Source organism: Rana temporaria, chromosome 1 (genome assembly GCF_905171775.1).
Source record: "Rana temporaria chromosome 1, aRanTem1.1, whole genome shotgun sequence".
In the NCBI taxonomy this organism is placed as follows: Eukaryota; Metazoa; Chordata; class Amphibia; order Anura; family Ranidae; genus Rana; species Rana temporaria.
In genome coordinates, this window is record NC_053489.1 from 254,467,512 (window position 1) to 254,481,062 (window position 13,551).

The 13,551-nt window shown below is 46.4% G+C and overlaps 1 protein-coding gene across 1 annotated transcript in view; it reads left to right on the top strand.

Moving 5' to 3' along the window:
* PRMT5 (protein arginine methyltransferase 5) overlaps positions 1–13,551 on the top strand; it is a 61,899-nt gene that overhangs the window by 32,629 nt on the left and 15,719 nt on the right. The window contains exons 11-16 of the mRNA XM_040354271.1: positions 6,162–6,284; positions 6,363–6,538; positions 6,869–6,978; positions 10,541–10,634; positions 12,438–12,554; positions 12,673–12,737. Of these exons, the coding sequence (XP_040210205.1) occupies positions 6,162–6,284; positions 6,363–6,538; positions 6,869–6,978; positions 10,541–10,634; positions 12,438–12,554; positions 12,673–12,737 (685 nt within the window). The remainder of the gene's footprint in view (positions 1–6,161; positions 6,285–6,362; positions 6,539–6,868; positions 6,979–10,540; positions 10,635–12,437; positions 12,555–12,672; positions 12,738–13,551) is intronic.

Below are 13,551 nucleotides of genomic sequence, written 5' to 3' on the forward strand. Positions count from 1 at the left end.
ATCATAAATGGAAAATTAGGTCTGGCGAGGAGCTGGGCTGCCTGGGAGTGGGGTGGCAGGCGGGGTTGATCGGGAGCTGTTCTCCCAGCGATCGCCCTGATGGCAGAGAGCACGGAGGAAGAGTCACGGGATCGCAGAGCGGTATAGCCCGCTGTTGGAACTTTCATTTGATATTTCCCTGTTCGTCTTTCAGGACAGGTACTGTAGAGAGACACAGGCTCCTCCCCTCACAGGAAACACCGCCTTCCAATTAGGAATTTAAGCCTCATCCTCCCTCAGCTCCTCAGTTTATGGTGTTTCCTCCGGAGGGGAGACACCGCTTGGGGCCAAGGGCCAGACAGCTGGGGAAGCTGAGGCCAGTATTCCTGAGAGAGGGGACCTGTTCTCCCTGGGCTCAGGGCAATTTTTTTAAGCATGGCGTCCTGGTTGGCTGGGGAAGTCACTTACCCAGGACATCGCCGTGTAGCGTCCCGCGGACATTCCTGGGGTGGATTCAACCGCGGAGGTCTATTTGCTGATCGCACAGGGGTGGCGCTGCAGGCGGGGTGCACGCTCCCTGTGAGAAATCAGTCGGCCAGGAAGCTGGGCCGGACCGGATGACGAGTGACGTCAGTTCCGGGGGGGGCGGGCACTTCCGCCGGATACGCGTCACTGGTCCCAGACGCTGCAGTGTGAAAAGGTCTGACGATGGGCTGGTGCGGCCTCTCTCTTCTCAGCCGTAGGGTCGGCGTTTTTGCAGGCAGTCGCGACCACATTCCTCAGCGAGATGTCGGAAGCAGAGGCTTCCCGTGCACCTCCAGATGACGACAGCACCAGCCACTCTAAGGTAAGGAGAACCCTGGGGTGGTGTTCCCTTATCATGTTGCACAGCTTCACTGGTGATTTTTTTTGTTTTCTTCTCCTGGTGGTCGGGGAGTTTGTTTGTGTAGTGTGTCTGGAACCCTGGTGGTGGTTGGTCCTAGAACACTCCTTGTGGTTACCTGTGTCAAGCGCTGGGCTCTCTCTCATTTAGCCTCCACTTTCTTCTGTGTTTTTCAGAAATCCACAGAAAAATCAGCCCACAGCAAGAAGAAATGCCCTTCCTGCAGATCTTCCCTTAGTGAGAGTTGGAACAAAGCACTTTGCAGGAGATGTATTGAGGGGCTGGTTAAGGAAAGGGAGGCAGAGCAGGCATCTGAATTAGCAGCTTCTATGAAAGAGCTTTCTGGCACCTTTCAATCGTTTAAAGATATTTTTGCTAATTTTCAGTTGCCCCAAAGCAGCCCTTCTGTAGCGCAACAGGTAATTACACCCAATCCTGAGGTTCTTCCCTCTGGGAGTAGAGAGAAACCTGCGGATATCAGAGAGGATGCTGAGGAGGAGCAAGACAGTGCCGCTTCTAGCTCCCAAGAGGAGTCAGATGGTGAGAAGACAGAGGCAGGGCCCTCAAAGGTCTCTCGCTACAAGCTTTCCCTTGAAGAGGTGGAAGAATTATTGGAAACTATCCACACTACTTTAGGGATAGTTGAGGAGAAAAAGACACTGTCACTCCATGACCAAATGTACAGTGGTTTGGGAGAACAAAGGAAAAAGGTTTTTCCAGTCCATGAAGTCCTGGTCAATGCCATCAAAAAAGAGTGGCAGGACCCAGAAAGGAAACCTTTCTTCTCAAACTCTTTGAAGAGAAGGTTTCCTTTTTCTGAAGAGGAGGCTTTAGTGTGGAACAAATCCCCCAAACTAGATGCTGCCTTTTCGCAGGTATCCCGACATACGGACTTGGCGTTTGAGGACATGGGGGTCCTTTCAGACCCCATGGACAGGCGGATGGACTCGCTATTAAAGTCCTGGGAGGCTTCCCAGGGGAACCTTAAGCCAGCTATGGCAGCAACAGTGGTGGCCCGTAATCTAGAGCATTGGCTCTTACAGATCAGGGCACATATTGAGGCCGGAACGCCTAAAGAGACTATACTTTCCTCTTTTCCAACTTTACTGAGTGGCGTGCGATATTTAGCGGACGCCTCAGCAGAGTCAATCCGCATGTCTGCCAGGTCTGCAGCTCTATCTAATTCTGCAAGAAGAGCTCTCTGGCTCAAGACATGGCAGGGGGATAGCGCCTCAAAGGTTAAATTGTGCGGGATCCCCCTTACAGGAGATTTATTATTTGGGCCAGGCTTGGAGGCTGTCTTAGATCGTACAGCCGACAAGAAGAAGGCTTTCCCCTTAAAGAAAAAATTTGGGGGACAGGCAAAGAAAAAATTCTGGACCCAAAAGAAGGTGGAAGTCCCAAAACCTGAGGGAAAGAAAGTTTTGGGGACCAAAAGGGAAAGGCCGTGCCGGGGCGCTTTTTCGTGCTCCTGAACAGCCCCAAAAACCTCAATGACGGAGTCAAGGTGGGAGGAAGGTTGGGGGCCTTTCTCCCACAGTGGGAGATGATCACCAGCAACCAATTTGTGCTGGGGATCATAAGGAGAGGGTACAGACTAGAGTTCTCAAGTCCCCCCCCATCCAGACTCTTAGTCACCAATTTGCCGCAGTGCAAAGAAAAATCTGTGGCTCTGCTCTCCTCTCTTCAGGAGTTGGAGGATCAGGAGGTGGTAGTTCGGGTTCCATCGGAGGAGATAGGAAAGGGCTTCTACTCCCACATATTTGTGGTCCGCAAGCCTTCAGGGAAATTCAGGCTTATACTGAATTTAAAGCCTCTAAACGCCTCGGTCACGTACAAACGGTTTCGGATGGATTCTATCTATTCCGTGAGGACGCTCCTCCTTCCGAACTGCTTCATGGCATCCATAGATCTAAAGGATGCCTACCTACACATCCCAATAGCAGAATGCCATCAGAGATTTCTCAGACTGGCCGTGAGGTCCAGAGAGGGGACGTTTCACCTACAGTTCAAAGCACTCCCCTTCGGGCTCTCCTCTTCCCCCCCGCATATTCACCAAAGTGATGGTGGAGGTACTAGCCTTTCTACGTCTCAAGGGCATCCTGGTGGTGGCATACCTGGACGATCTGCTATTTTTTGCAGACTCCCTGACACGGTTGTCCCAGGACCTCCAGGTAGCAAAGGAGATTCTGGAAAACTTAGGTTGGCTACTCAATCTGGAAAAATCTAGTTTGACGCCCTCCCAAAGAGTCACTTTTCTGGGATATGTACTGGACTCAACCAGACAGATGACTTTTCTCCCAACAGAAAAAGTTCAGAAGGTGGACAATGTAATATCACTTCTTCAGAGAAGCGGCCAGCTTACGATAAGGAAGGTCATGTCAGCTCTGGGGTTATTAACATCTTCTCTTCCTGCAGTGCAGTGGGCAGGTCTGCATTACCGACCCCTGCAACTGTTCATACTGAACATTTGGGATCACAAACCGGACTCCTTGGATTCCCTGATATCCATACCGGTTCACATCAAGAGGTCCCTTTGGTGGTGGAGGAAGGGGGCGAACCTTTTACAGGGCCTGGATTGGATCTCCCCGATCTCCAGAACAGTGACAACAGATGCCAGTGGCTCCGGTTGGGGAGCACACCTGGACTCCCTTCTGACACAGGGTCGCTGGGCAAAAGAGGACTCGCAAAAATCTTCGAATTGGAGAGAACTAAAAGCGATAGAGTTAGCCCTCAAAGCCTTTCAGAAGGAGCTGCAGGGACAGCATGTTCGAGTCAGGACAGACAACTCCTCCGCAGTAGCTTATGTCAACAAGCAGGGGGGCACCAGGAGCAAGTCCTTATGGGATCTGACAAAGTCTATTCTCATATGGGCGGAGGCCAATATCTTGTCCCTCTCAGCCATACATCTGAAGGGAGAATTAAATCAGGTCGCAGACTTCCTCAGCAGGAAGAAACTGAGGGAGAGCGATTGGGTTCTGAATCAAGAAGTCTTCAGAGCGATCACTCAAAGATGGGGTCTCCCGGAGGTGGATTTATTCGCCTCAAGAGAAAATGCCAAGACTCTGCTCTTTTTTTCCCTAAACAGGTGGGATGGAGCTCTGGCGGTGGACGCTCTGGCCCAAACCTGGCAGTTCTCCAGGTGTTATGCTTTCCCCCCTCCGGTTCTAATACCAGCAGTCCTAAGGAAACTGCAGGGGGAGAACACAACACTGATTCTCATCGCACCTCATTGGCCCAGGAGACCATGGTTCTCTATCCTGAAAGGTTTATCGATAGAACCTCCTTGGATTCTACCAATCCGGGAGGATCTCCTTTTACAGGGTCCAGTCTGCTGCCCGCAGGTAGAGAGGTGGAATTTGGCAGCTTGGCTTCTGAGCAAGAGCTGCTGAGGGGCAAAGGGTTTTCAGAACGCCTGGTTGAAACACTCTTAAGCTGTAGAAAGGAGACACAAGCCATTTACCAAAAAGTGTGGAAACGGTTTAACATCTGGTGCGCAGAAAGCTCCTTCAGTGTCAACAGCTCTGTGGCTGTTTTAGAATTTCTACACGCTGGGGCTGATAAAGGGCTGGCAACTAGCACGCTGAAGGGTCAAGTGTCAGCTCTAAGTGTATTTTTTGAAAAACAACTAGCATTTGACCCTTGGGTCTCTAGATTTTTTAAGGCTTTGAGTAGACGGAGACCTGTAAAAACCTCCAACTTCCCAGTTTGGGATCTCTCATTGGTTCTTCAGGCCTTTACAGTAGAACCATTTGAGCCTTTAGACAATTGTAGTTTAAAAGTGATCACTCTCAAAACAGTATTTTTAGTAGCGATCACTACTGCCAGGAGAGTGAGCGAACTCGAGGCCCTATCTATTAGGGCCCCCTTTTTTCAAGTTTTTCCGGATCGCATCATTTTTAAGACGGATCCGGCTTTTCTACCAAAGGTAGCTTCTAAGTTCCACAGAAGTCAAGAAATAACATTGCCTTCTTTTTGTTCAAATCCTGTGAGGGAACAGGAACACAAGTTTCACAACCTAGACGTTAGGAGGTGTGTCCTACAATACACAAATCAGTTCAGGAAAGCTGATTCACTATTTGTTTTGTTTTCTGGGTCCAGGAAAGGGTCTAGGGCTTCTAGACGCACGATAGCCAGGTGGTTAAGGGCAGCCATTGTTCTAGCTTATTCTTCTAGGGGAGTAGAGCCTCCACAGGGTATCAAGGCTCATTCCACCAGGGCAGTAGCAACTTCCCAAGCAGAGTGTGCTGGTGCTTCCCCGGAGCAAATCTGCAAGGCTGCAACATGGTCTAGTTTTTCAACGTTTGTAAAACATTACAGACTGAACCTACTTTCAACCAAAGACCAAGCTTTTGGACGCAAAGTACTGCAAGCAGTTGTCCCACCCTAGGGTAAGGTGCTCGCTTATCCTCTCTACAGTACCTGTCCTGAAAGACGAACAGGGAAAAACGGGGTTACTTACCGGTAACATCCCTTTTCCAGGAGTCTTTCAGGACAGCACTGGTACCCACCCTCTTTGTTGTAGGGGATATTATGGAAACTCATCAGACGAGGCCGTCAGGTAAGATGTAATTTTATACTTTTATGACGTGTTCTTGTGTCTCCCCAGCTGGCCGGAGGTACTCTGGAAAAAACTGAGGAGCTGAGGGAGGATGAGGCTTAAATTCCTAATTGGAAGGCGGTGTTTCCTGTGAGGGGAGGAGCCTGTGTCTCTCTACAGTACCTGTCCTGAAAGACTCCTGGAAAAGGGATGTTACCGGTAAGTAACCCCGTTTTTCCTCCACTCTGCTCGCTCACACAGCCCCGCCGCCTCCTCCTGACCCCGCGTCTGTAGTAGACAGAATGCGTGTCCAATGCTGGAATGTGTTCTCTCAGGCGCGGGGTCAGGAGGAAGTGAGGCTGTGTGAGCGAGCAGAGCGAAGGAAATGTCAATGTAAGTTCTAACAGCGGGCTATATTGCTCTGCGATCTGACTGCTCTCCTCTTCATCCTGTCATGATCTGGCTGCCATTGGGGGCACGGTGAGGCTGTATTGATGGGCACAGTTGAGGCTGTGCTGAGGGGAACTAATAAAGTTGTTAAATGTTTTATGCAGAAGTTACAAAAATATTAAGTGTCATTTCATGAGAGAATTTATGAGGGCGTGATTGGCGGCAGAATTGGGGGTAGGGCGGGGGCAACTGGTGGCGAGTAACCCTTGAGGCCTGGCTAGTGACTTAAGACTTGAAATTTTGAGCCCTGATATGCCATTTATGATTTTGCCTTTGGTACCACTTTAAATATTAAATTTTTGATCATAGGATTTTGATGGTTCTTGGAGCAGGCCGGGGACCTCTGGTAAATGCATCCCTGAGAGCTGCCAAGCAAGCAGAGCGCAAGATTAAAGTATATGCTGTGGAGAAGAATCCTAATGCAGTAATCACGTGAGTTTGAGAAACAGAATTCTACTGATTACTAACATCATGACACCCTCCTATTACTATTTCTGATCTGTTTTGCAGGTTGGAAGGATGGCGCTATGAAGAATGGGGTAGTCAAGTAACTGTTGTGTCCACTGACATGCGAGAGTGGAATCCTCCAGAGAAAGCCGATATCATTGTCAGTGAACTCTTGGGGTCATTTGGAGACAACGAACTGTCCCCTGAGTGTCTGGATGGGGCCCAGCATTTCCTTAAAGGTTTTTTTGACTTTCACTTTTGTTTAGGGCCTGTTCACTTTTATCCATCTATGGCAGGTAGCAAAATCAATGGAAACACACCTCAGTATACATTAATATGTCTAGCCACACATTTTAACAGGCTTTCATATTGCATTAGTGTGCACACTGATTTTTATAGTGTGTGGTGACTTTGTTTTGAGGTTTTCTAATCATTTCAATAGAAAATGCATGTAGCAAAGATGGAAAAGTGACAGTTTTTAGGGTCTTGTATATCAGACGTTCTATGACAGCCATATTTTTTCACGACCCATTCCTGTTGCTTCACTCAGACTTTTCTTGTTTTAACAGAGGGTGGCGTTAGTATTCCTGGAGAATACACTTCTTACCTGGCTCCAATCTCTTCCTCTAAACTTTACAATGAAGTCAGAGCGTGCAGAGAAAAAGACAGAGACCCAGAGGTGAGTGAGAAACAAGTAATTGTCGAAGCTCCTTCTCAGACTGTGATGGCAAAAATTTTTTTTTTTTTTTATTGTATAGAGAAAAAGGTGTCAATTGTTTGTCGACCCTTGTGTTGCTTTCTCGCAAATCTGAGATACACTGGGTAGTGGTGACAATATAAACCTGACTGGTTGATTTTTGTGGTGCCCCTCAATGGACTCCAAGAAAGATTTTAGGGTGGTAGGGCAAGTACAAAAAGCAGGCCAAAGATGTTGCTATTTTTATTGTCTTCCTCCATGGGTTTAGGAACAAAAATAGTTTAGTTTTATTCCCCCATGAACACATTTGCTGAGCTGTTTTCTCCCAAGGAGGGGGAGCCAGGAGCTGTCCCTGCTAGGTGAACACAGTGATTATTGCTAGCAGCTATAGCCACTGGCAATAATTGCGTGCTGCCAATCCAACATGCTGGTTGTACCCAAGTCAATTGAATCTGCCCATATGTGGTTTGACTCTCAGCTGGCCCCTGCTGAACCTGCCAGGATTTAAACTATGGTCGGAATATTTTACCAAGTGAGTGCCTTTTGGGTGCCATTACGATTAATGGCATGTGTGCATTTCCTGTGTTTTTTTTTTTTTTTTTTTTTTTTGTATATTTTTTTTGTGAGGTTAGCTGCGAGAACGGGTGTGAACCGGCAGCAGCAACCACCCACAACCGTGTGAACCAGGCCTAAGGTGTTGTCAAGGGATTGCTGTGATCCATGTGACAATTTTATACTTGTGTTTAGCTGGTCATACTTGGATTGAAACTTAGTTGGTTCAGCAGGGACCAGCCAAGATTTAATCCATCCATGGGCAGGCTGATTGTACCCAACTTCCAGTGATCAACTTGGGTACAACCAGTCCATCCTCTTCTTCTTTTTTTTTTTTTTTTTTTTAACATGCGAATACTTCTGGTATCTATAGCCAATAGCAGTAATCATTGTGTTCTGCTGGCAGGGAAGGTTGCCTGCAATCGCCCCACCCTGGCAGAACACAATAACGTTGCGCGAGCCATTCCCCCCATTAAAGGGGTTGTAAAAGTAAAAAAATGTTTTCCCTAAATAGCTTCCTTTACCTTGGTGAAGTCCTCCTTCACTTAACTCACAGGAGTGTCAGGACGCCCACTAACACGCAGCTCCTTTATCTGCAAAGTAGAGTGTCCTGACTTGCCTGCTCGCCCCCCCCCCCCCCCCCTCAAGAGGCTTTCTGCACACCAGGGAGAAAGCCTCGCATTACTGTGTGGAGTTACACACAGAACAGGATGTGAGGGTTTCTCAGAGGAAATAAGGACATTTAAAAGCAAAATGGAAGGATGAGGTAAGTGAAGGAGGACTGCACTACGGTAAAGGAAGCTATTTAGAGACACTTTTTTTTTTTTTTTTTTTTTTTTTTTTTTTTTTTTTACAACCCCTTTAATACTGAAGGAAGAAAATAAAATGTAATCATCTATTGGGTGTTTTACACGTTGCTTTGCATGCATGTACTGAACATGAAGACAGTTTATCTGATGCTTGGTAATGCACATTTATTGCCTAATCCTGATATATTAGATACACTTTCTTTTCATTGCTGTAAAACTTTCAGTGACCGCTCCGTTTTGTTCGCCCATATAAAATGGGAGTCCTCTTTGGGGAACATTTAACAAGAACAGGTGCTGGAGTGTTGGTGTCAAGCAGCAGGCATCATCCATTTAAGTGCAAAGAAAATGCTTCACTACATGCTTGTACACATGAAATATTTTGAGTTAATATATTATTTAGATCTTACTGAGAACATGTTCTTGGGGGGGGGGGGGGGGGGGCCTAGTGATGGTGTGTGTGTGTGTATATGGAACCTAAGCCATCAATATTTTATCTTGTTTTCTATCTTTCTTCTGTGTAAGCTTAGCTAGCTAGCTACCTAGATACTCACTAGATGCTTTAAAAATATATAATTTGCTAATAGCAGTTATAATATACACTGCTCAAAAAAAAATTAAAGGAACACTTTGAAAACAAATCGGATCTCAACGGCAAAAATCTCATGCTGGATATCCATGCTGATATGGACTGGGTAATGTGTCAGGAATGAAAGGATGGAAGTGAAAAAATTATGCAGCAAGCTAGTCAATTTTGCTGAAATTTCATTGCAACAACTCAAAATGGTCCTCAGTAGTTTGTATGGCCCCCAAGTGCTTGTATGCATGCCTGACAACATCAGGGCATGCTCCTAATGAGACAACGGATGGTGTCCTGGGGTATTTCCTCCCAGATCTGGACCAGAGCATCACTGAGCTCCTGAACGGACTGGGGTGCAACCTGGCGGCACCGGATGCACCAAAACAATGTCCCAGAGGTGTTCTTTTGTATTGAGGTCAGGTGAGTGTGGGGGCCATTCAATGATATCAATTTCTTTATCCTCTACCTGCATGCTCTCGCCACATGAGGCCGGGCATTGTCGTGCACCAGAAGGAACCGAGGACCCACGGCACCAGTGTAGGGTCTGACAATGGGTCCAAGGATTTCATCACGATACCTAATGGCAGTCGGGGTGCCATTGTGTAGTCTGTAGAGGTCTGTGCGTCCCATGGATATGCCTCCTCAGACCATCACTGACCCACCACCAAACTGGTCATGCTGAACGATGTTACAGGCAGCATAAAGTTCTCCGGCATCTCCAGACCCTTTCCGTCTGTCACATATGCTCAGGGTGGACCTGCTCTCATCTGTGAAAAGCATGGGGCAACAGTGGCAGACCTGCCAATTCTGGCGTTCAATGGAAGATGCCAATCAAGCTCCACAGTGAGCACAGAGCACACTAGAGAATGTTGGGCCCTCAGGCCACCCTCATGAAGTCTGTTTCTGAATGTTTGGTCAGACATTCGCACCAGTGGCCTGCTGGAGGTCATTTTGTAGGGCTCTGGCAGTGCTAATCTTGTTCCTCCTTGCACTAATGAGCAGATACCGGTCCTGCTGATGGGTTAAGGACCTTTTACGGCTCTGTCCAGCTCTCCTAGAGTAACTGCCTGTCTCCTGGAATCTCTTCCATGCTCTTGAGACTGTGCTGGGAGACACGGCAAACCTTCTGGCAATGACACGTATTGATGTGGAAGATGGAAGAGTTAGACTGTCTGTGCAACCTTTTATAGAGTCCAAGTATCGCCTCGTGCAACCAGTAGTGACACTAACCCTAGCCAAATGCAAAACTAGTGAAAAACAGTCAAAAGATGATTAGGGAAAAAAAAATTCAGACACCTCCACCTGAAAAAACATTCCTGTTTTGGAGGTCGTCTCATTGTTGCCCATCTAGTGCACCCGTTCCGTTGTTCATCAGTTTTAGCTGCTTTGCTGTTGAAGTTAACAACCCCCTGTATACACTCCTCCCCCCTCTGCTACTTAACTGACCAGATCACTATCCCAGGAGTTCTGATTCAAAAGTGTTCCTTTAATTTTTTTGAGCAGTGTAGATATAGTGGGGTGTGTGGTTTTTGTGGTTTTTATATTTTTTTTTATGCTTTTTCTGCCATCTGAGTTAATCACCTTGTCTCCCTTTTTTATATTGCAGGCCCAGTTTGAGATGCCCTATGTTGTTCGACTGCACAACTTCCACCAGCTTGCAGAACCATTACAGTGTTTCACATTCAAGCATCCAAATACAGGTGAGGGGAAATAAGGTCTACTATACATAGAGTAGCAGATTTAGGTTTCTTGTAATGCATTCAAAATGTGTTTTGATGTATTTAATATCTTTAATGTTTTTATTAAAGTATAAAATGCAATGAAAAGACAAATGAAAAAAACCCCAGGCCATACGAAAAGGAATACAAAATCGTAGAGCAATAACCATAATCTTACACGGTTACAGTTCTAGAACATAATAAGAACCTCTTCCAAAAAGACTCCCTGCCACCTAAACTGTTTTTTTCTGCCACAGAAACATGGTTTGCCTTTCAGTGTATGAAGGACTGCAATTCTGTACTCTGGAGGAAAAAGGGGGGGGGGGAGATAAGGAGGACTTGATGGGGGAGTTATTTTATTTATTTTTTCTTCCCTAGGGAATTTGTTTTATTTTGTACTGGAGTTTTCTTGGTTCAGCTCCAGACAGAGCTGGTTGGCTAGTCAACAAAACACTTCAAGTGATTTTTTTATGAAATCAAAGAAAATATTTGAGCTTTGGAAAATGGACTTGTGTGTTTTGTCATAGTTTCCAGCGTATCTTTTATTAGTATGTAGTATAACTAGTGATGAAGGGTGTGATCATTGGGCACCTCATCCCCAAAGTGGAATCCTATTCTGTCCCTTAGGCTACTTTCACACTGGGACAGGGGTTCGTTAACGGCAAAGCGCCGCTAGTTTAAGCAAGGTTTTACAGTGTTTTTTTTCCGTCTAGCGAGACGCTTTTTAACCCCACTAGCAGTCAAAGAAAGGGGTTAAAAGCACCTGTGTTGTGGCACTGCCAAAGCCCTTTGCAGGTGCTTCAGCAACACTGCCCATTCATATCAATGGGCAGGGCATTTTGGGAGCAGTGTAGAACACCGCTCCTGCACTGCCCCAAAGATGCCGCTCGCAGGACTATTTTTTTTTTTTTTCTTCTTCTTCCCCTGTCCTGCAAGTGCACTGCCCCACTGTCAAAGCACTCATGCTTTCACACTGGGAAGGCATGAGAGGCGCTTTACTGGCACTGTTTTTAGCGCTAAAACTCCTAAAAAGTGCCCCAGTGTGAAAGGGGTCTAAAACGGGGATGAGACTTTATAGGTGAGAATAGGAGCAATCAAAGTCTGTTTAAAATACAATTGTTCTCTTCATTACAACATGAAGTGCATATAAAGATGGTTTTGGGATCATCCTCGTATCAACCATACTGTTGGCGCTTGCTTGCCCCCACCTCCTTTGTTGACCTGCCGAGCTGTGTGCTCGGATAGGGCTCTGTTATTAAAAAAAAAAAAAAAAAAACGCATGGGTTCCCTTTAACAATTCATACCTGACCGAAGGGCCTGGTATGCTCTTGGATGGGGAACCCATGTGTTTGTCTTGGTTTTTTATTTCTTTTTCATTTGTTTTTTTTTCATGTGGAGTTCCACCCTAAAGATTCATAACAGACACAGTGCCTGGTATTGTTGGATCTAAGTCTGATTCCTGTTCGTTGAAATCAGACTTCAAGTTACAGGGCAAAGTCAGATCCAGACTGTCTTGTCGTACCAGTGTAAACCCGGCCTTGGGGCTCATTTACACTTGCTTCGGCTTTAACACACATTAGGGCCTCTTTACACTTGCTTCAAAACATGGCTTCGGACACTTTGTTAAAGCTCTCCCCTGTCGCTAAATAAAATTATTACCTTGCAGTCCTGTTAGCCCTAAGTTTGTGTGTGTGTGTTTTATTTAGGGAGAGGACTGGAAGCAGCTTTGTATAAATATCTGGTCACAAATGCATGGAATTATCCTAATGTGTTTTTTCTTTCTAGATGCTGTGATCGATAATAACCGTTACCGCTGCCTTAAATACTCTGTAAAGCTGAATACAGTGCTGCATGGTTTTGCAGGATATTTCCAGACGGTGCTCTACAAAGATGTTACTCTGAGTTAGTATTGCATTGTTTTTATCTTCATTACATGGCCACACACAATTTTTGACAGCCTCTGTGTCATGACTTTTACGTTTTTACATTACATTTTACTTTTTGCATTTGTCCTCTGCAGGTATTTGCCCTGAGACGCATTCTCCAGGGATGTTTTCATGGTTTCCTATTCTGTTTCCAATCAAGGTAAGTTGTAACATATGTGGGGGAAAAATTGTTTTTTTTTTTTTGTACTCACTGTAAAATCCATTTCTCTGAGTTCATGGACGGACACAGCAGCAATTGACCTTAGGGTATTATCCTCCCTTTTAGGAGATTGACTAGGCAGAAAAACAACATGTTAAGTGTTAAACACAGCACAGTACCTCCCAGGGGGTGGTTCCCCCCGGTAAACCCCCCCCCCATTCTCTGTTCTGCAGCCTCAGTTCGTAAACAAGCAGTACAAACAAAGGAGGGGTGGGTGCTGTGTCCATCCATGAACTCAGAGAAATGGATTTTACGGTGAGTACAAAAATCCTATTTCTCTTCCGTTCATGGACGGACACAGCAGCCTTTGACCTTGGGGTTATATCCGCTTCCTTCCAGGAGAGTTAGGCAGAAAAAGAGAGTTAGGCAGAAAAAGGCACTTTAAGTGTTAACACTTTCCTCCGTGTGGCTCCCCGGGTATAACTCACACCCTGCTCTAGCAGCCTCAGTTTTTCTCTGCTTAACGTCAGAGGACAGGCACTCTGGAGTCCTGTACTCTGGAGGTTTTTTCTTGCTTTTTTTTTTTTTTTCTCGCTTTTTGTTATTTTGTTCCTGCATTTTTGGATCCTGCGATTCTTCTATCAACTGCCGACTGGGTGACAGGCTGGGTCTTGACTCTTGTAGTCCCCCCCCCCCCCATGTTCGGCCATCGAGCGTGTGCCGGCCCTCGGCTCTGGGTCGTCCACGACAGGCCCCATTGCTCCAGGGGCAGCCGGGGAACGTCATGTTCTAGGGCACACATATGACCGGTCTA